At 34.2% G+C, this 22764-nt stretch overlaps 1 protein-coding gene across 1 annotated transcript; it reads right to left on the reverse strand.

Moving 5' to 3' along the window:
• Positions 1–1360: 1360 nt before the first annotated feature.
• LOC141845507 (translation initiation factor eIF2B subunit epsilon-like) lies at positions 1361–20971 on the reverse strand. Its single transcript, XM_074733567.1, has 15 exons — positions 20800–20971; positions 20481–20714; positions 19149–19463; positions 17559–17666; positions 13920–14112; positions 10399–10661; positions 8705–8834; positions 8130–8191; positions 7344–7601; positions 7188–7261; positions 6632–6723; positions 4878–4960; positions 2799–2870; positions 2203–2328; positions 1361–1804 (listed from the first exon to the last, which is right to left on the reverse strand). The coding sequence occupies exons 1-15, from the start codon at positions 20941–20943 to the stop codon at positions 1754–1756; spliced, it is 2205 nt and encodes a 734-aa protein (XP_074589668.1). The 5' UTR covers positions 20944–20971; the 3' UTR covers positions 1361–1753.
• Positions 20972–22764: the final 1793 nt, after the last annotated feature.

Consider the following 22764-nt stretch of genomic DNA (forward strand, 5'->3'; position numbering starts at 1 on the left):
TTATTTCAAAGGAAACAAATTGATTCTTCTCTAAACATAACATAATGCAAAAGTGGGTGAAAATTCATGTTATCAATGGAGGGATATGTGTACGAAGGATAATAGTCTTCAAAAATATTTAGATAGTTTAACTCAGTTTCCATTATTCTAAGGTGAATGTAGCATTTGGTGTTGTTCTCACCCTTGTAATTTGTTTTGTTATACTTCATTTTTGATAATGGATCCATATGATATATTTGTTAAAAATAAAAGTTCTTAATAGATTTACTAAAATCACTAAAAGTTCAAGATTTGAAGGAGAGAACACGGTAAAATTGATGTTGTGTGACTTAGAGGTTTGGGTTCGAGTCTTACAAATAATTTTTATAAAGTTAGGTAACATTACGTACAATAGATCATTCTTTGGAATCCCGTATTAATGGGAGCTTTGTGTACTGAACTACCTTTATAGAAACTTAGGCTCTATTTGTTTCTCAAAAAATATTTTTGAATTTTTAGGATTTGGTGGTAAATATAAAATATAGAGATTCGTTTTGATAAAATGATCCATGTTTTGATAGCTTCATTCACTCTTTTTAATAAATTCTTCTTTGCACTCCACCCTCTATGCATGTCTAATCGAAATAAGGCAGAAAGGGGCCGAATGTGTTGGATGCACTGGATGGATCTTATTGTAGCAAGTTGGTCCGGTCTCATCAGGTGAGTTAGATTGTGTTGTAGAGTTCAAACAGAGGGGTGGGCATATCAGCCTAAATCAAGGAATGGATGAAGGCTCAAAGACGTCTAAACCATATATTATGTGACTACACTGATATAATAGCAAGTTTATTTTGGGACATGTAAATTATATAGCGTGTAATTATATCAGTTAGCTAAAAAACTCTATTTCGTTCAACTAAACAGTGTACTATGGTATTATTAGAATTTCAACATTTCAGTTGTGTACAATTAATTGGCAAAAGACTGAAGTCAATCAACTGAAGATCTAAAATATAAATTTTTTAGGAAGACGTTGGGGCCAACAACATATAAGTTCTTGGAGAAATTTTGGGGACTCAAAAATTTTCTAATGTTCAAGCTAGTCAAGTGTCAAAAGCAATCCAAGATCTTGAACTAAGGTAGAAGAAGGCTTCAACATCTTAATACTTTAGGCAGAGGTAAAGTATTATTAAAGCAAACAATTACAATTAGGGTCAAGTTTGGGAAGATCTTGCAAAATATCATTGTTTGGATCAAGGTATCATTATTTATAAACCTTGTTATATAGGGACTTAAGTGCACAACTCTCGTTCAAAAATTAGACCTACATATATTGAACTACTATTTGATGAGAAAAATAATATTTACAAGCCAACAAAAATGGGGAGGAAACTGTCATTAAACAACATTGAATCACACAACATATGAATAATCCTCGACTGTCACTCAGCTAACAATATATTACTTATATGAACCAGCTACAACTCAGCCAACCAAATGAACACAGTTTACTAGCATACATGACCATACTACGTTAATGAGCACAAATTCCTGAACTCTTATTCGCTTCCCCAAATGACATCAGTATCGAAAAAATTGAACACCAAAAAACAAAGTCAGTCAGATGTACAACTCACTTTCCTACCCCCACCCTCGATTTCAAAACTGAGGGGGCTGCAAGGATTCCTTGTAAAATATATTGCCTTCGTGGATGAAGGTCGGAATAAGACCAAAGCACATTTTAATGATTCTTCCATATGAGAATGTTGATCTCTCACTCATCGCCGTTGTCCTCATCTTCTTCCTCTGAAGCTTCCTTTAGCCACTGCAAAAAGTTGCCAACATTATAGTGGAAGATTTTGAGGAATGAAGAGCCCAGTTAGAATATGCAAGAACAACAAAGTTTCTGGTCCAATTAACTTCATATGCAGAATCTGAACAATGGGTAGATTTTCACATTTAGAATTGTGTAAACAAAGGAAAATGTTGTGCCCTTGCAAATGTTAATATGCATCATCCTTTGATAAAGATCAAATTTTCAGCCTTGTGAAACCAATAATTTTATCTGACAGTAAGGTTAAGTTCTAACTAACTATAAAGTGCTTACTATCTTACTTTTCTTTTTGTGGGCAATTAAAGTTGATTGTCTTCGTTAAAAGGAACCAACTAACAATAAACCTTGATTATCTTCATTAAAAGAAAATGCTGTCCTCAAAACTGTACCGTGATAAATGATTCAGATTGTTTAACAAATATCTTGTCCGATTCGTCTGCTCCTTCTTTCTCTGATGCCCATGACAAAATTGCATCCTCTGATAGAAGGTCCTTCTCATACAGGTAGCTCAAGATCTACAAAAGGAAATGACTAAAAAACAACTTCAAGCAACTGAGGTAAAAAAGAAAAAAAATAGTGGGGTTCAATGCAACATAGCTCTACTTGAGAACTTGATCAAGATAAACAAAGGGAATCTATCACTTGGGCAAGAAAAATAAATACAATGGGGGATACGCCTATTAATGGCTAACAACCTCAAACAGCCTAAAATTAAGGTTACAGACTCTACCACTTACCAGTAACATTTGTTTTGATCCGACATAAAATTATGGTTCTAGCTCCGATGAGCAGATGACAAGTGCAAGATGTTATTACCCTATCAAGACTTTCCCAGTAAACAAGTTACCTAATGTAGTTGAAAAATTCCAAGGAGAATATCCCAGCTTTGGAATTTTATGAATAGTCAACCAAACAGAAAAAGTCTACTTTTCGCAATGCAATTGATGAAGAACAGTAGTATCCTCCAGCCAAAGCCGTCACTTACTATAGAAAACAAAGGAGCTAACCCTGTAGCAGTCTCCAAGCAAATCTCTTCGAACTTCAGTATTACTTCAATCTGTACCAAAATTAGATTGAAATATCAACATATTATTAAAGAAACTTAAGGACCACATGATTTTCAATGTCCTAATGGCTTCATAGTGAACAAGAAAGAAACTAAAAGGATATTAGAAAAAAAGTGAATCACACATTTTAAAGGGATGTTAAAAAATAAGAATATTAGCCGACACAATGAACCAAGATGACTTCCATTGGCTCTTCAGGATGCTGCATTGTCAGACTTGCCATATAGATTTAGTAGATAAATTTCCTCTTCAATATAGGATAATTGATCATGGAAATGTACTGTTCTGATCCAATCATCAAATAATCAACTAAATATAGGAGTGATATAAAAGATGCACTGATATGCAACAACCAACAATTAGATGACTTCCAATCATACTTTTACAAAGTGGCCACCTAAAAGTTTGGAAGGAGACCCATAGAATGTTTTGCAAGTGAGACATTTTAAATATTTGCATGTTTTATATATATGCCAACACTGTTGATTGATATTTATTGTTGTATTTCAAATGGTTTGCATTGTACAATTGACATATAGTATAAAGAAATATGAATTGAATGTGTTGATCAATATGTTTTATTGTATATATATTTATCATTTAAAGGATTAATATATCAAGATAATATTTTTAAATAATTTTTAATATTGATCACATGTCTACTCCTATCCAGCAAATGCACACTATGCAATGGGTTGATTGTCTACCACCTATTCCATGCTTACTTGTTTGCAGCAGCATACTATGTAGGTATGAAATTGTTAACAATATGCCCTTTCCAATCATAATGACTCGTTATCAGCAGCATACTATGTAGAATAAAACTTTTGCTTGAAAACACAAGAAGTTATCCCTTCTACCAAGAATATAGGCTCTCATAGGATGCCACTGAATTTTGGAAATAAATCTAATTAATTGTTTTTATTATATAAATTATCTTTTTATTATTCCTCTAATTATCTTTTTTTCTACCTTATCAACACCACCTAAGAAGCCCAACAATTCTTCTTCTACATATCATGTCTCTTGAAGTGGCCAAAGGAGGTCTACTACTACCTGCAAGCAATTGACACTATCTTAATCATCTTAGGAATTGATCATTTTAGGGTAAAACAGTATCTTCCACTGACAAACTTTAAGTTGGTAGATATTTTGGACAACCACATATAATAAAGAAAATCAACGATCAAGCAGATGGATGAGAACTTCAAGAATGCTGTTGAAGCACATTGATAAACCAAGACAAGGATGGTCATCTTGAATGAGAAATGCAAGCATTAAATATATTTTAGCATTAGTGAGCCAATCAAAGTTCAACCAGCCATCAAATGACAAGATCCACTCTGTGCTCTATGAAGGCTTTGAAATGCTGCTTAAATTGTGTATTCTTCAAGGATACTCTGCGAAGATATCTTACATCATTTAAATTTAACTGGAGAAATGAATAGCCTATCTATGATTCTTGTGTGGAGTAACTACCACAATTTCTAGCAGATAAATGTTTCAGAAAACAACCACTTTGATAGGTTAAAGCAGCCGGAGCAGATAGAGTAACTACCACAATTTTTCATTCAAATAAATGTATAAGCAAGCAGATAGCATGTATGTGATACTATATGGTACAGAAATATAAATATTGGAATATGTATACATATGGCATTTGCTAAAGAAGCAGATTTCCAAAACAACCACTTTTAATAGGTTAAAGCGATAGGAGCAAATAGAGCAACTGCCACAATTTTTCATGGAGCAAATGAAATAAGTGGATAGCATGTATGTTGATAAATAGGTACAGCAATATAAATATTTGGAAAAAGGATAATTTGGAGTTCGCTAAAAGAGCATATTCCCAAAACAGCCACTAGAAAGCCCAGTTTTACATTTGATTGAAAATTGCAATTGTTGTGGCCGCTATAAGACATTGAATATAACATACACATCTCCAATTGATAAATATATGGCTCATAAAACATAAAGGAGACAACATAAATACTTGCCTCTTCATCTACACTTTTTAGATAATGCTTCAAAAGATCCTTCCACTTGTTGATCTCTTTGGCAATGTTTTGGTACAGCTCACCTAAGGATCAATATAGTAGACAGACAATCAATCAAAATCTAAAGTCTACAAAGCTGGAAGAATCGTTATGTGACGCATAAATAAAAATAGTATATTTCTAAAATTTGCAAGCATATGAACCCAAATACATGAAAATTTTAACCGTGCAAAAATATGATAAACCCATACTAACCATGATATTTTATTTGACATTAAGAAAACCCAAAAAAGAAGAGATGATCACTCAGAAATCCATAACATATTGAGATGCATAAGTTCCTAATAGGAAAGAAGCATGTTAATATACTTCACTTCCACATTCGCCCAACAAGTCCTCAATCAAAACTCCAATATGAGCTGGCAGCCAATTCTCAGTACGAGTTAAAATTTTATGCTTTCATTTCCAGCTACCAGCTTCATGTGTTTTCTAGGATTTAATGAAAGGATCCTATCATTCAAAAGACTAACCTTACCCAAAAATTCATTGTATTAATCATGTTATTCTCATTCCCTACAATTTGGAAGCTTCAGAATACAGAATCACAAGTTTATTTTCATCTTCAAGCATCCCATCAGTCATCAAGGCAAACAACCTTGAGAACCAAAGTGAGTTAAGTTCAATAGAGTTCTTACAAATAGTCCTATAACATTCTCATGCAATCTTTGAGAAATGTCTAAAACTGAAAAAAAAAAAAATCACACCAAAAACTACCTTGTGTTTGTTCATGAGACAGTGAATAGTAAGTAAAACAAAGGCCATGCTCATGGTTCAAACATTACAATTTTTGTGACACCGTTCAATGAAACTATTCCAGTTGTTGATGAATAAGAAGATGTAGTACTCATGATTTTCAGGTAGGAAAAAAGTAGAGTGTTCAGTGAGACTTTCAAGTTTATCATGAAAATACTCAAGTGATGGCTCAGAATACAATAAAGAATATGTATGCAAAGTTTAAATATCAGGTACAACTAGTAAATAGAACACAATGAAGTACAATAAAAATTTGGTGATTTAGAATCATTCATCTATAAAAATTTTAATTTCTTGATTTACTATTGAACAACCACAATAAAGTGATAAGAATATTAAGTTAATTAAAATAGAGAAAACTTTTGTGCCCATCTAGATTTAAAAGGAATTTTTATAAAATACTGTTAGGCAATAATTATGTTTTTAGTTCTATTTCAATTGGCCTTGTTTGGTTCTTGGCCGTAGCACTTCTCTTTGCATGATAGGTTCCCCTGCACTAGGAGGAATAACGAAACTTCACACACATTTGATTCTAGGAGAGATATCAGAAGAATATAAGTGTGAATGTAGGATAGATGAGGATATCTGTCCATCTATAAGAAAGTTTAGTAACAAATTCGTAAAATAGTTGATCAATTAATAAAAATTCCATTTTTTGGCTTATTAATGCAGGATACAAGTGTTCAAAGAAGCAGCATATAGCACACTATCAAAAAGTCATCTGAGTGCTCAATGGTATGGAAAAGCAAATTGATCCCACTTATTTAAATATTTCAACCTATAACAGTCAACCCCATGGTTGTCATTGTCATTTCCATACATATCAAGTTTAATCACTAGCAACCAACCTTTGAAAGAAATAAAGAAGCCAGTGTAATCTATATCTGGATTTTAGTAACCGAGACTAGCATAGAATGATAAAATTTTATGCTGACACTCACTGTTAGAGGAATGAGGAGCTTCTAAACCCAACTCCATCACAGAAAAGAATAACGCCCCAGCACAATCAGCATGTGACTTATTGCATGACAACCTAATATTACAAAAAGGTATAAATACATATGGCTCAGTGAAATAGACAAAAAGGTATAATAGACAGAGGACTATATTCAGGTAGAAGTAATGAAACACAAACCAGAAATGATGTACAAAATAAAATTACAAGGCTTGCTCCAAAAGATAATTTAAGTCAAAACTCAAATCAGAGAAATCATTTGATCAATCTTGTTCATGGTATTGACAAAGGAAATAAGCTCATAAATGGTATTGACAATTTTGACATTTTCATGATTTCTTGACTAATTATAAAAGCAATATATAATAAAAGTTTGCTAATGAAAGCACAACAATCTGCTATATATGACATAAGTAACATCAAGGCAAAGTTCACTTGATTAGTACGAGATTGTTGTTAAAGCTATGACTAGTTGAATCAAGTCTACCTATTAACAACAGCAGTACAAACAAGTGTGTAATTCTTGACTACAACTATATTACCTCAGTGAATTTATTTCTAAAATCACTGTTTCTTGGTTCACTCCTGTAAGCGCCCGATGGAAAGTTGCTTCCACCTGGAAGTTGGCAAATATAACACAAATATCATGAACTAAATGACCATATAAGTCGTAACTCATAGATACTCCTATTAATTACCTCCTTATCAAAATCGGCTGAATCTCCATACTCTCCCCCATCACCATCATCAAAACCAGTACTTTCTGAATCAGGTTTCAGCTCACCAGAAACTAGAAAATCATTCATATCTAGATAAGGCAAATCAGGTTCCTCATGATATGCATGAGATAGCTCTGCCAACTTAGCTTCAGGAATTGGAGCAATAGAGTGTCTCCATTCTTCCTCATGCTCCCCTTCATATGTAGACCATATGTAACCAACACCAGAAATATCAACCTAAGCAACAAGATGAAAATATCATTCAGACAAATAGCAAAAACTTTTAAAATGACACAGGGAAGATATTTAGCATCTGTAGAACATAAGAGAAAGGTGGAATACAATACACAAAGTCACTACAATCATCAGCATTCAACAACCAACATTTTGGATCAATTATTTTCTATAAGCCTTCCCTCTCTTGATTATGTCCTCTCATAGTCTTTTATATGTGCACATTTTGATTTGATGTGCATCAACTATAGCCTAACTTGCATAACTTTGCACAATTCAGTCTTTCGATTTTGCTTCCAACAACAAATCTTTTACCCCTAGCAAATTGCTTGTAAGCCCAGTTCAACTCGAAAAATAATTGAAAGCAATGCTTTTTTTTCCTGCAAATTATTTGTCATCCCTTTAAAATAAACAGATTTTAAGCTTAACTAGGATGTTCATCATTAGGATCACTGGTGTGAACAACATATGATTTAAATGAATTCAAAGATAAACTAGAAGGAGAAAGAATAATGAATACCTACAACTCACCTCATGTGCTGAATAATTGGGGGTTGATTCAGCATTCCTATTACTGACCATACTAGTAATCGCTGAAAATGCCAATGTAGAAATTCTATCAGAGTCCCATCAAATTAAAGAAACCAAAACAACAACACGCAGAAAGTAAAACCTATAATAATTTTATTTGAGACTAATGACCTCATGTCAAAATTAACAAAAACTAATAGCACAAAAACAGGCTACAATGTCTGAGAAACTTGAACGGAAATTGGAATGTGAATTCTGCATGAGAACTAGACAGCACACAATACTCTTACGAGCAGTCTAGCATCATTCTCAACTAGTAATAAACGTAATGACTTATCGACATCATATGTCACCCCACCCCCACCCCCACCCCCACCCCCACCCCTACTATAACCATAAAAAAAAAACATTAAATTGGCTAAGCCTTTTAGTGGTCGAAATTAAATGTTGGGCCATGTATATGAGTAAATCGTTTGATTATAGGGTTACATGTAGCTCAATACTGGTTTCAACTGATAGATTGTGCAATTATAACAGCAAATAAATAGGAAACAAATCATGAGTATAGAATTTACAAGGGCTTTCTATGACTGCACTGCTTGCATCAGCATATTCAAGTTCCTCATCACTATCTTGGATGGAAGGCTGAGGGCGTAAAGAAACTTTAGAATAAGCAGGAATTGTAATCAGTCGCCCAACTTCAACCTGACAATGGCAAACCAAATTAATCAACTGAAAAAGAGAACTGAAAAATGCAGTGAAAATCATCAATTTATTTAGAACTAGAGACTTTGTAGACCACAGCTATTGGAAACTCGAAGCACCAAGCTTTCAGTATAAATGAATAGTGAGTTTCATATAACAATTCACAGTAGTAGTTGTTAGATACTTAGGTGTGAAAAATATGCGCTTAGACATTTCATCAACACCATAGGAATGGAAAAACAAAAATACATATCTGAAAAAACCAGGTACATTTTCAACTATGAAAAGATTATCAGTTTAAATGGAATTTTGCTGCTGCACATCACATTTTATTGTTAAACAAATTCATTTGTCCATACCTGTATGTATGTTTGTCAAACTACTAATATGGCCCATCAAATCATCTAATGAAGATCATACATTCTATAAAACATTACTGCTGATGAATAACATGAGATTGGCATCTCCGCAGAGTAGGGAGTCAGAGCATATAGAGGAGGGTAGGGAGAGCAGAGGCCAAAATGGGTGCATGTGTCATTACAGTGAGGAGGGTTACAGAGGGAGGGTTACTTCAACTCTAATACCAAATAGACATTAAGCTTTTTAGCTGTGTTAAGAGTATTAGAGTTAATATTGTTATTGGCATGGTTTAAAATATTCCACACTTAAATTTGGTCCTCAACTGAACTGGTACAATTTTGGTATTATAGTGTTGATAATTGACGTGCTTCGACATGTCTTGAGGCAAATGGACTTCTGGAAATAAAAGCATAGAAATTAGATAGTCAATTAAATTAAAACTTTATTGTACCATACCATGCTAATATTCAACATGTTTTAACATACGGCAAAGTGCTCAAATGAGTTTATAATCCCTTCCACCTAGAGTTTTTTTACTTATAAAAGTACAACAATTGAATAGTCATTTAAATCAAATGAGTTTTGCACCTTCAATCAACTTCTCCTTGTTTACTTCTAAAAGTAATACTATAATAATTAGATAATGAATTAAATTAAAATTTTGAAGAAACAAGTTATATATATATATATAACATCTTGGCTAACAAACAATGTTTTAGATATCATTAGTTGAATTCATCTTGTCACACCAATGTGTAAGTGTCAAACGCTGACAAGATACAATATTCCTTGACACAAATGACATAGGAGACGTTGCCCGTGCCACCTAGTATCAAGTTTCATAATTTACCATAAGGGTGTACTATCAAACAAGGCATAACATTTTAAACCATGATTATAGGACAGTGAGTTTAGTTTCACATTATCACATGTAATACATACCTTTAGTCAATACAATACAATATTTCGCTTGTACAAACTTCAAAATTGTAGATTTAAAATATATACCAAGGCATGTATATATAACACCACGTGGTAACTAGTAATGTAGGTCTAAACTCATTAATTGCTAACACTTGTAACGAACAATAGGACATATTGATACTATGATCCAGGTTATGGTTAACAAGAAAAAGTACCAATAATTAATTATCAACTACAAGAAAATAGATACCAAAGGAGAACCAAGTATAAGCACCATTACCTTGAATGACAATATGACTCCAGGTTCCAAGACTACCCCTGCACTTAGATGAACACCATCACAAACTATAGCATGATTTAATCTGCAATCATCCTCTATAATGACATTATCCCAAATGTAACAACCATCGATGCATACATTGTTCCCAATAATACAATCTCGACCAACTACTGAGTTGGATATAACAGTATGGTTTCCAATTGTAGTGCCACTTCCAATCAGGGTAATGGCACCTATTCGTGCAGATCGTGACTGAACAACATCTGAAGGGGAAAAAATAACAGTAAATAAACAAAAAGGAAATAAATTTAACTCCCATGAAAACTAAACACATTCAGGAACCAACCAGAAAAAGGCAATGATTATTGAAGTAATACAAGAAGCAATTTTCTGATTGATCATAGAATTTGTGATAATTGGTCAACATTCCTGATTCCATTTTTTTATCCTACTTGAATAACTTGAATGAAAGGTAGCCTTAGCGCAACGGTAAAGTTGTTGTTGTGTGACCTTATGGTCATAAGTTCGAGTAGGAAAAACAATCTTTGCAATATAGGGTAAGGTTGCATACAATAGACCTAATGCGATTTGATCTTTCTCTGGAATCCCACATTTGTGGGAGCTTCGTGCACCAGACTGCCCTTTTTTAAATAACTTGAATCTTGCCAAAAAAATCGCCCAGAGGTAAACTGATTTAATAATGATTGACATTTGTTGAAACTGAATTGAAATGAATTAGGACCAATAGCATGTATAAAACACATCTAAAATCTATAACCGTCAAACAAAACAAAAGGATACGTAACTAGCCAAAAAATTGACAAGGAAACTAGGGATGAGTAGGATTCAAACAAATTAAGAAAAACAACTTTGTCCAACTCATGGATTGAAATACCAAGTCATGCCACCCAAAATAGGTGGTATTTACCGTTCCAGTCCGTGATACAGGCACTGCAATCATGAGTCTGGCGTGAAGCCGCTACAGCTTTACGAGGTTGCGAAGGGTGTCATGACCTCGCAGCGGCCCTCCGCACCCCCGTGGAGGGTGCCACAATCCTGTGGCTGCCCTCTATCAGGAGCGCGGGGGATGCAGAATGTGTCGTGCCCCCGCAGCTTCCCTCCACGGGGGGCACGGAGGTCACTGCGACCTTTGCAAGTCACAGCTGGGATGCTCGCATGATGCCCAGAAAAGAAAAAAATAATTAAACTGGAACTTAGGTTAATAATTTCAATCAACTCCCAGCTATAAATAGATTTTATCAAAACCAAATAAAATTATCCCATTAATTTAATATATATTTTATTTATTTATTTTAATTTTAAAAATATATAATAAATTATTTATTTATTTACTATATAGAGGCGCAATGATTTTATTTTTTTCTCTCTTTTTTAAAATTATTTTATTTTTTGCATTTTTATTTTTTAAATATTTAAATTAAAAAAAATTAACTAATATATTTTTAAAAATACCAAAATTATATCGGCACAACATGATACAGTACCGAAATCATATCGTTCTGATCATAAATCCAAAATCTAATACGGCAAGGTTTAAAATCTCGACTTGTGTCGAGGTCTTAGTCCAAGACAGGAACAATATGGTTTCGATATCATATCGTGCCGTGCCGATATAGTTTCGATAGTTTTTAAATTTTAAATATAAATGTATATTAATTTTATTAATATTTGATTATTAAATATGCTTTATATGTTGAGATGTTGAATTTATATTTCAATATTTTCTCATAAGGTAATGCTTATTAAATTGTTATAAAAATTATTTTTTAAAAAAGTAATTTTTAAAATTCAAAATTAAATTTAAAATTATAAAGTTATTTGAAAGGTTAAAAATAATTATAATTATTTGTAAATCTTAAATTATTTTTTTGAATGTATTTGTAAATTTTTAATTTAAAAAAATTATTTGAAATGTTTAAAAATTATATTTTCTTTAAATTTTTAGATTATTTTAAATTTATATTTAATTTTAAAATTATTTTACAAAATATTTATTAATTTTTAAAATTATTTTAAAATTTTGAAATAATTTTTAATATTTTATAACTATTAATAATAGTTTATTTTTAAAAAACACATATTTAAAAAATAAAAAATTAACTAAATAAAAAATCACAGCTACAATAACCCATGGAGGTCGTCGCAACACCGCGGCTCTTGTGGAGAGTTTTAGAAATATATAAAATTTTATTAGAATTTTAAATAAATTTTTATATATTTTAATGGGATAGTTTGATTAGAATTTTAGAAAATATGTTTGATTAATTATTTAGGTTAGGGGTTGATTGCACTCATTAAATAATAATAACAGAGATAAATAAATAAAAAATTATTAAGCTTTAAATAAAATATATAATTAATTAGATAATTTTATTAGGGTTTAATTAAACCTCTTTGAATTATTCAGTTAATTGAGTTAATCAAAGTTCAGTTTTAATTTTAAAAAACCTAATTTTTTCCCGACACGCGCACGACCTCGGCACAGATGTGAGGTCGTGTGATCCCTCGGACGTGGCTCGGGGGTCGTGATGAGGCCACCAAGATTGCGCGATTGCTGAGGTCGCGCAACCACTCCAGCATGGTCGCTGAGGTCGCACGACCCCTTCGTGTGATGCCTCCTGCGGCTGGGCCTGGTGCCAGGTCGTGCCAGCCGACGGGCAGAACGAAATATTTTGCCCGTTTCGACCGACTCGGTACGAAATTTCAATCCCTATAATACAGCTCGAGATTTAAACCATGGTCCAACTAAGGTTCTATTTCCAACAAATTTCCCACCAAATCAATGATGTTTAGACCAATCCAAGCAATCACAAAGCTAGACTCGTAAACCGTCATTAAAATATTAATGGCTACAAACAATAGACTTGAGAACAAGTGTCCAACCCAAGGCGCAGGCATAGCAATGAGATAGCATGTAAGTGAAGATGCTCATCCATTTTTTTTTTTTTTGATTTACAAGGGGTATCTGAGCATTTGGCACCAACTAGTCCCCTTGGCTGACCGGCCCTGCCCCACGGCCTTCAACGAGAGTCCCCACCGGCCAGCGAGGGTAAATCAGGAGGATTCACCGGCACTTGCCCTCCAACCCATTACCAAATTGGAATCCGCGTACCCGACCAGCACAGCCGACTGCCACGCCCCAGGCAAATTACCCAACGGGATGCGCCCCAGAGGAATCGAACCGCGGAAGTGGCGTATGGAGAGGGAGAGTAGTTACCGGTGCGCCACGCCCCTGGGGGGAAGATGCTCATCCATAGTATTAGCAATGGTTGTCCACCACCTTTGGTTCACTTAGAGGGTTTAGAATGTCCTATTAAAAATAAGTGTGAGGCCATGTTCTAAGTTACTACTTGGACAAAAATTATTCAATCAATAATCTAGAGACTACTACACCACATCAAATACTTTCCATTGAAGCAAAAAAATTGTAGACGTGATTACCATCCAAGAAAAAGAAAGGATCAGGAATAAGTAACTTTTAATCAATGTTAGGCATTTACCAGGTGCTTTGTATACTCCCTGTCTGTCTAGCTTCACCTTTGATGAAATCCCAAAGTATTCAAAATCTGGCACCAAAGGATATGCCCACCTTTGCAGTATGTCCTTACTAATTGTACCATAACTCCTGAAATTATCTATTCTTGCTGCATAACTTGAATGAATTTCATGGGTAAAAATCTTGTAACCCATGATCTGCAATATATCATCAGGTAATACCAGTAAGGTAAAGTTTATATGATTATCATATTGTGAATGCTTTCAGGGACAACTGAATTACAGATGTGAAATATGAAATATATTTACAAGCTTATATTTACAATATACATAAAGACTGGGAGTGCAAGGTGTGACTGTATGAGGAAAGCAAGTAAACCTAATTCAATGAACAAAGCACATAATTTATGCAACTTGTATCAAACATCAGAGGAAGTTAAAGAATCAATGAGGCGATCTTTCATCTAAAGAAAAAAGGTGAAGATGCTAACACAAATTTTCACAAGATAACAAATTCACATGCAACTAGAAAAAAAAAAAATCTGGAATTCCTAAATGCTATGGGATTCTTCTAATTGGAGAAGATACTTAGTAGAATACTCATTCTTTCATCCAAAATAGATAATGATCAAACTTGCATATTAGAAACTCATTCTCAATGTCAACGATGAGGCGACCACTAGAGAAAATTCAGTGTCTAGAAATAACTATTTATTTTGACAATATTTTGTTATTCTTTTCAAATATTTTACATCATTTCACGTGGTAAGTAGGTTCCAAGGGAAAGAGCCTAATAAAGGTTGCACTCCATATGACAATAGGAATTTTGGTCTCATCTCTCAAATGAAAAGAACCATCTATAATCTTTTGTAAGACAATGTGGATGGCATAATCCTAAATCCATAGTTTGAAATCTCATGTCATGCTGAGCAACAAGGTGAACATGTAATTATTAAAATGATACCGGTCAACATAAGTGACCTCTCTCATACTACCCGTGTTGGTAACATTGATATCATAGAACGTTTTGGCATGCTTTGTGTCAAGATGCACAATTAATATTTGCAATTTTTTCTTTCTCCAGAATTCTATTTGAATTGATATGTGATTGTTAGTCTTGTTCTAAAAGCAAACAAATTAAGTGAAAATTTTGAAGAGTTGAACTCGTGGACGATTATCTAGTTTAAAGGACCCAATTACCCTTGTGCTTGAATTGTTGTAATAATGTAAGTTAGGATTTATTTCAGAAGATTGATTGTATTGATAGGATTTAGCTTCTAGATAGAGTTTATTATCTAGGGAGCTTCATCATAGTCCTAGAAGGTGTTTGATAGATTGGTTTAGAGTTGACCATAGAGGTTAGCTGGTCAAATAATTCAAGATGAACCTTAAATCAAGACGAACCTTAAATCAAGCCAAACCTTAATCAAGGCCAAACTATATATATAAATCAAACTAGCTTTTAGTCAATACACATTGCGTTAGGGTATTTTATGTCTTCAAAATTGATTAGTGTCAACTAATACAACCTAGATTTTTTAATGTTAAAGATCTCCAACAATCATATTTGATCAGCACAAGTGAGTCAACACGAGCACTTAGAATGAGTTGTTAGGGCTTCCTTTAAATGCTTATTTACAGGTTCATTTGGCACCTATTACACACATAAAATATTTGTAATCCTCCTAAATCTTACTCAACTACTAAAAGAAAGACCAAGGAGCTTTGAAAGCAAAGGCAAAGGTATATCCTTAGATTTGAAGTTCTCTTAGGTAACTTTGTTCTCAGTAGAGTTAGATTATCATCTATAGGGTAAGGGAAATTCATCTATAGAGTGAGGAAGAGGCATTTACTCATTTTTAGTCAGTGTTTTTCACCTGGAGAAAGTGTAGTTGTTTCTAAAAAAGAACTATTAGTTTGTATTGTATTAAATTGTTCAGTAGAAGCTCTCTAGCATTAATTGGAGCTTGCCCGAGATGACCTAGGTAGGTTGCAGGAAGTGAGCAAATCCCTGTAATTTGCTCGAGTAGAAGAAGTTATCTATTTTAAGGATTTACCTGATCTAGGATGAGCTCTAATCAAGGATCAATGCAATTAAGGTGAGTCTACTTGAGGAGACTTCAGTGAATGCTCCATGGCTCATTGCTCTAGCAATATCTCATATTTAGTGTAAAGACCTACTCCATTGTCTCATTTACAAGAATGGTTTAGTGGATTTGAGAGTGACACATTAATGAATTATAAGTCATCAAATAGATGCAAGGTCTGAGCAACCACGTTATACTTTCTTAATGTTTTTATTATTTCCTTATTTATTCCACACATTAATGAATTATATGTCACGAAATAGACACAAGGTCTGAGCAACCACATTACACTTTCTTAATGTTTGTATCATTTTCACTTTATATTTGACACCCTATTTGATCACACACATGCACAATTATATTTAACCATTGTATTTGAGTTTTGTGTCTTACAAGATTCAAAAGAATTTGCACACCGTCTATTCACCCCCTCTCCCCTCTAGTCAGATCTAACAAATCCATCTCAACCCTCTTCAATGCATATTAAAACATGTCCAGTGTTTGCACGAGATAGTAATAAAACTGTACCATACCAGCAAGGACCAATACTTTGACATGTAATAATATTTTAAACTTTGCCTAAAACCTCGAGCTTGGTATTTTTGTTGATATCGAAGCTATCTTCTATTTTTTCATCTCAAATTAAATTGTTATGCATACTTTACATTCTTGATTTCATTTATTTCCTAAAATTTTACCCAGATAAAATCTAGTGTTCCTCAATTTCAAAAAGACAACAAAAGGCCCATGTTTTCTCTAATGAAATTCTTATAATCAAACTAAACGGCTAGGAAATTATAATCAATTTTAACTAACTATAGTGTGTCAATAAATGAAAATGTGAGTTTATCATGCATCCAAAATGATATTTTTCACTCCGCATAATGATCTTGCTTCTATTAAGGTTCTGACTTGAATGTTCTATCCAACAAAAGGTCCTGATACTTCTCCAGCAGCTAATCTATGTTCTATATACATGAAAGAATTTAACAGACAACTGACAAAGATAAAAGCATCATGCAGACAACAGAAAACATAGAGCTAGAAAATTGTAAACAGATTTGAAAAGAATCACATGCTTGTTGATATGGATTTAAACTACAAATATTGTACAGTAGCAAAAAGCACATGATCTTTGCAAAACTTGGTCCATTTGTTTATAATGGGGAATTAGTTTGATGGTAAGCATAAAAAAAACAATGATTAGGAAGACAATGCTACTTGAAGTAGTTATTCGCGATGCCCAATAACAAAAGACAAACATAATAGAAAAGAAATTCAAAATTCTAAAGCAGCTACATCAAGTACTTGAGCAATGTAGACTCTTATTGAAGTCAAATAAAGAAATAAATGGCCAAGACTAAAGTACCTAATCAAATGCACCATAAGTAAAAACCTAAAATTACAAATATGACCACAGGTGGAAAAATGCAGGTAGAATGTATAATAGATCATTATCAAGGGAGTTCAAAATTGGGAAAACAGCATGAAACAGTATGATTTAATCATGTTATATGTGATGTATGAAAAGTACACAATATCAAAAATGAATCTCACATCATCAACAAGTAAACCCTTGACAAAATGACGACGAAGATGTTGATAATCAAAATTGTCCATAAAAAGACTGAGAACTTCTGGAGAGCAGATATCTATGTAGCAATCCTGCAAAAGGATAATTTAATCACTTGAGAAAAAAATGGCCAATACCCTGTCAAAAATATCACTAGTAGCATTATAAATCCATTGTCTATTTTGAATATGCAACACTAGAAACATCGTGCCTAGGTACTACAGTTGACCATGGTGCACTCTCTGAGATGACATTTTGCAGGTCCAAAATATGGCAATCATTCATAACTGTAAGCCCATCATCATTTCAATGTAAACCAACACGAACAAGGTGGTGCCTAGTGCCTCCAGGGAAACAAGGCACACTCACTGAGACACTGTACAAGACCCATGGATTGCACCAAGGTTTAACACACTATTTCAATGCATACGAACAATGAGATTTATTTGGATCAAATATATTTATCTATAAAAGATAAACATTGATCAGGAAGAGTAATTTTACTCTTTCAGCAAAGGAAGATACCAAACAAAAAATTTTCCTTCACAGAAGGACAAAAGAGACTAAAAATTTTTATTATACAGGTTCATTTTTTTTCTTTCAGCATTTATTACCTATATGATTTTTGCAGTTTCCGTTCTTCTGGTTTCTCATCTTATCTTTTACTGCCAATAGTAAAGAAACCTCTGTGTTTTAATCTATTGAGTCAACCTTTTCATATCAACAAATGGTAATGACATGTTAATTGGAAAAAAAAAATTACCTTTAAAACACTTCCACAATAAGTCATGCTATGTGACTTACAGCCTTTCTAGCATTATATGTGCCACTTGGGATCAATCTCCACTTTCATGGTCAAAATCATAATATTTATCCTCTTAGTGGTGATATGCCCAACTTTAATCAGGTTGCTAAAGATGGCGTCCAACAGTAGCATAAACATCCATATGCAATTATCTTTCACTACCAAAAAAATTTTCCTTCACAGAAGGAAAAAGAGACTAAAAAATTTTATTAAACAGGCTCATTTTTTTTTCTTTCAGCATATATTACCTATATGATTTTTGCAGTTTGCGTTCTTCTGGTTTCTCATCTTATGTTTTGCTGCCAATAGTAAACAAACCTCTGTGCTTTAATCTATTATGTCAACCTTTTCATATCAACAAATGGTAATGACATGTTAATTGGAAAAAAAAAATTCCTTTAAAACACTTCCAAAATAAGTCATGCTATGTGACTTACAGCCTGTATAGCATTATATGTGCCACTTGGGATCAATCTCCACTTTCGTGGTCAAAATCATAATATTTATACTTTTAGTGGTGATATGCCCGACTTTAATCAGGTTGCTAAAGATGGTGTCCAACAGTAGCATAAACATGCATATGCAATTATCTTTCACTGCCAAGCTTTTCAGATTGATTGGTGCACAAGATGAACCGCTCTAATGGATTGTGGATGTTTTGACAGGTAAGACTAGCGCATCTATGTGCTCCTAATTACCAGTAAATGTAACAGAATAAGAAGTGAAAAAGAAATAAACAAGAAAATAAGCAAGTTGGGAAAAACAATACCTGCTTATCATTGTGCAAATAAACCCAAGTATTGTTAGCTAACAACGCTTTATCAATAGAAATAATCCGCTGAGAAGGATTAACCTTGTCCTCATAGAACATAAGCTCTTTTGTTTGAGGATCAATAGCCATTAGAAGTTCATCAGTGCCAAGCCGAGTCTGATGTGTCAGGTTTGATGGTTTGGAGTGTTTAATGATCATTGTCATAACAGCAAGTGGATCTTTTTTCCTTCTTTCCTTGTGTTCATGGAGAGCCTGAGTTAAGTTCATGTTGCTAATTGTATCCCCACTAATGAGAACAAAGTCCCCACGTATCTAAAGGGAAAAGCAAAGATAAAATAATCAAGATAAAAGAATAAACTTATTCTAGAATATATACAAAATTTTCAACTTCAATATGGAAAATTACTATCTGTTGCTCATACAAATTTAGATATTCAACATATGAATCAGATTAATACTCCTATGACACAGCATCCAAAGTCATCTTTTATCCACTAAATACAGTTAATTACCCTTTCCAGGATTGCATGTGAAGTTCGATAAACAAATTAAATGAAGAACAACTGAAAGTAGGTAGAACAATTAGTCTAGGGCTAAGAAATTAAGTTACATAATTCTCAGTGCAACTAATCTCATGATTTTGTCTTTTACGGTAATCCTTATAGGTTAAAACTAACCACCACTGGACACACTTTGGCACAGCTGGATTTTTTTTTCTTTGTGAAAGGTAACTGTCTTAGATCTGTCCAATGAGCATCACTCAGGGTTTGTATGTTATTGAGACATGAGAGGTAACCGCAATGCCAGTATGTCTAAAGAAGACATGATGCTCATTTCTAGTGTGACAAGCTTGATAAAAGCATGATTAATCTGTTAATAGATAGCCAACCACTAATTCATCTATGGTAGAAATGCCATTAGATAATTCAAAAGTCATCATGTCCATTCATATTTTTCTTGAACACCATTCTTTAATCTTCTTATTCTCCTCCTAGTACTTTGTATAATTCAACTCTACAAACCTTAATAACAAATTGGCAAGTTTTTCTCATTCCAACTACTTAAGAATACATAATATCTCCAAACTTCGTGATTGTTAAATAACAAATGTTTTGGTATTCTGGAATGCCGCTGCAGCCAACAACTTCTCTGAAAACAAATTAAACTGCCTTCAGGTATTGTTAGGTTAAGATTTCCATTTTTTTTATTTGTTGAAAGAAAGGCTCCAACAATAAAAGATCAAGGAAAAAGTGGGTTACTCCTAGAAAAAATAATATCTAGGATGAATAACGCAACCAAAAGACAACAGAAACGTTAGTCATAGCATACCACAGATTTTTCATAAATCACACGGAGGGCATCTCCAGCACTAATGGCGTCATGCGACTCGATCGTGGTGATGGAAAACCTGGACGAAGGCTTCATCCATTCAGACTCTTTCAAGTAGTCCTTCACCTGCTGTGAGTGGGAGCAGCAGAAGACAAAAACCTCCTCGACCCCGACCGAATCGAGCCAAGCAAGAGTGTATTCGATCATGGGAACGTTCGCCAGAGGCAACAGCACCTAAATGGCCAATTCAAGAATCAGGTGAGAACTAAGAGAAACCCTAAGCAGATTGAGGCTTGGATAGATCCTGGACCGGAAGTACCTTGGGGCGCTCGAGGGTGATGGGTCGGAACTTGAGGTTGAAGCTGTCGGCGAGGAGGACGGCCTGGAGGGGAACGCGAGCCACAACCTCCGAGTCATCGGCGGCGACGGAGGTGGCGCCGCGCTGCCCTTTCTTCTGCGCCATCGCACCGCCGCTAGTGAGGATGGACGAAATCGCCTAGCGGCGGACACTGGGCAAGAACCGACCACGAGCGGATGGATCGGTCGACTTTAAAGGCATCGAGCTCGCGAGTTCGCACAGGATTTGACACGGTTCGACTCGGAGCGGACGCCGAGTCACCGGGGAATCGGATTCGGTTCCGTTTGATATTTCGGATTCCGATCGTTAATGGGACCCGAACACGAAATAAATTCTCGTTGAAAAAATTAAAACTCTGCATTAAAAAGAATTTTAGGAATCGTATTAACTATTTCGTGAATCTAAATTCATTTTTTTTACAACAAATATCTAATTTATATCGATTAATTTTAATCACCGATCTAATACGATATTACTTTTTATGCTTGAAACACGCAGTAAAGATTTGGATAATTCATTGTTTTCAAGTTTTTCCGAGACATTTTTGAGCATAAATATTAGATTAATGAAAAAAAATTGTATTTATTTGTTAGAATTAGAGATATGAATATAAAAGCAACTGATATGGATCAAATTTAATATTTTTTATTAATTTTGCTTAGTTAAGATTTATGAGTATTTTTATTCTTTATAGGGGTTAAGATTTGAATCTATTTGAATATTTATTTAGTTGTTTTTAAATAATTCTTTATCAATAACATTCGCGATGGCATCGTTTCTTTTCAAATATTGACTTTTTTTAATATTCTATTGAATCAACAAAATTTAAAAGATTATTTTTAATCCTAAAGCAGCATCAAGCTAGCCAATCAACTAGAGAAGCTGAGGTATCTAACACTTAAAAAAATATATGTATTTAGTGATGAAAAAAATTCATCACAAACCTATAATAAAATTAACAACAAAAAAAATCATCACTAATCAATAATGAAATTAACCAAAAAAATCATCCCAAAATTAACAACAAAAGAATTTTCATCACAAAATTTGTGGCTCAAAAAATTATTATCACAAAATTCATTACAAATTAATGACAAATATAAAATTTCATCATAAAATTTTCAATGAATTCAAAATTCGTCATAAATTTTACAACGAATTCAAAATTCATTACAAATTTTACCACAAATTATAAATTCGTTGCATTTTTCATCACGAATTCTAAATTCATCGTTAAAAAGCCCTAAAATCCCGATCATTGGCTTTTCTGATCCCTAAAATCCCGATCTTCTCTCTGGCATGCAACCTCGATCCCGGCTGATCTCCAATTCTCTCCAATATGTGATTGGTAAGTTCCTCTCCTCTCCCCTCTCCTTGCCCCTCCTCTCTCCGATCTGATCTGGGGTGCGATGAGGTGCAACGGCCACCTTCTCAACTATGGTCACGAGGCCGAGCGCGACCGCGACCACTCGGTTGGGTGCGACCTCGCCGCCGCCTCAACCTAGTTGTGACCTCGAACACCACCTCAGCATGGTCGTGACCTCAAACACTGCCTCAGCCTGGTCACGACCTCCCTGGTCGTAAGCTCAATCACAAGCTCACCCGACTACGAGCTCACCCGACCACGAGCTCAACCGTGGCTGCAAGCTTAGCCCCAGCCGCGAGCTCGGTTGGCCATGAGATCAGCCTTAGTCGTGAGCTCGGCCAGCCACGAATTAAGCCCTGTTAGAGTGGTTGGATCATGTACAACCTGTTCTGGTCGAATGCTAGAGACGGTCAAGCCACCAGTCAAAAATATGTCATCTTAACCTTCGTTGATCCCGCCGACGAGAAGAACCTGAGGAATAAGAGAATTGAATGAACGGATTAGCAAGGCGTCGGAGATTCCCGACAGGGCCACTCCGACGCTCAAGTCAGCAGAGAGCA

Source organism: Curcuma longa, chromosome 1 (assembly GCF_044706935.1).
Source record: "Curcuma longa cultivar G26 ecotype Majalengka, Jawa Barat chromosome 1, ITB_CL_G26_1.1, whole genome shotgun sequence".
NCBI lineage: Eukaryota > Viridiplantae > Streptophyta > Magnoliopsida > Zingiberales > Zingiberaceae > Curcuma > Curcuma longa.

Bases quoted from the DNA above. Each gene is read 5' to 3' on its own strand.
- LOC141845507 (XM_074733567.1), bottom strand. From the start codon at position 20,943: ATGGCGCAGAAGAAAGGGCAGCGCGGCGCCACCTCCGTCGCCGCCGAT. The intron at 8,192-8,704 runs GTAAATTCTATA...TGGCATTTTCAG, and splicing joins TGCAGTCATAGAAAGCCCTT to CGATTACTAGTATGGTCAGT. The intron at 2,871-4,877 runs GCAAGTATTTAT...ATTTTGGTACAG, and splicing joins TAAAAAGTGTAGATGAAGAG to ATTGAAGTAATACTGAAGTT.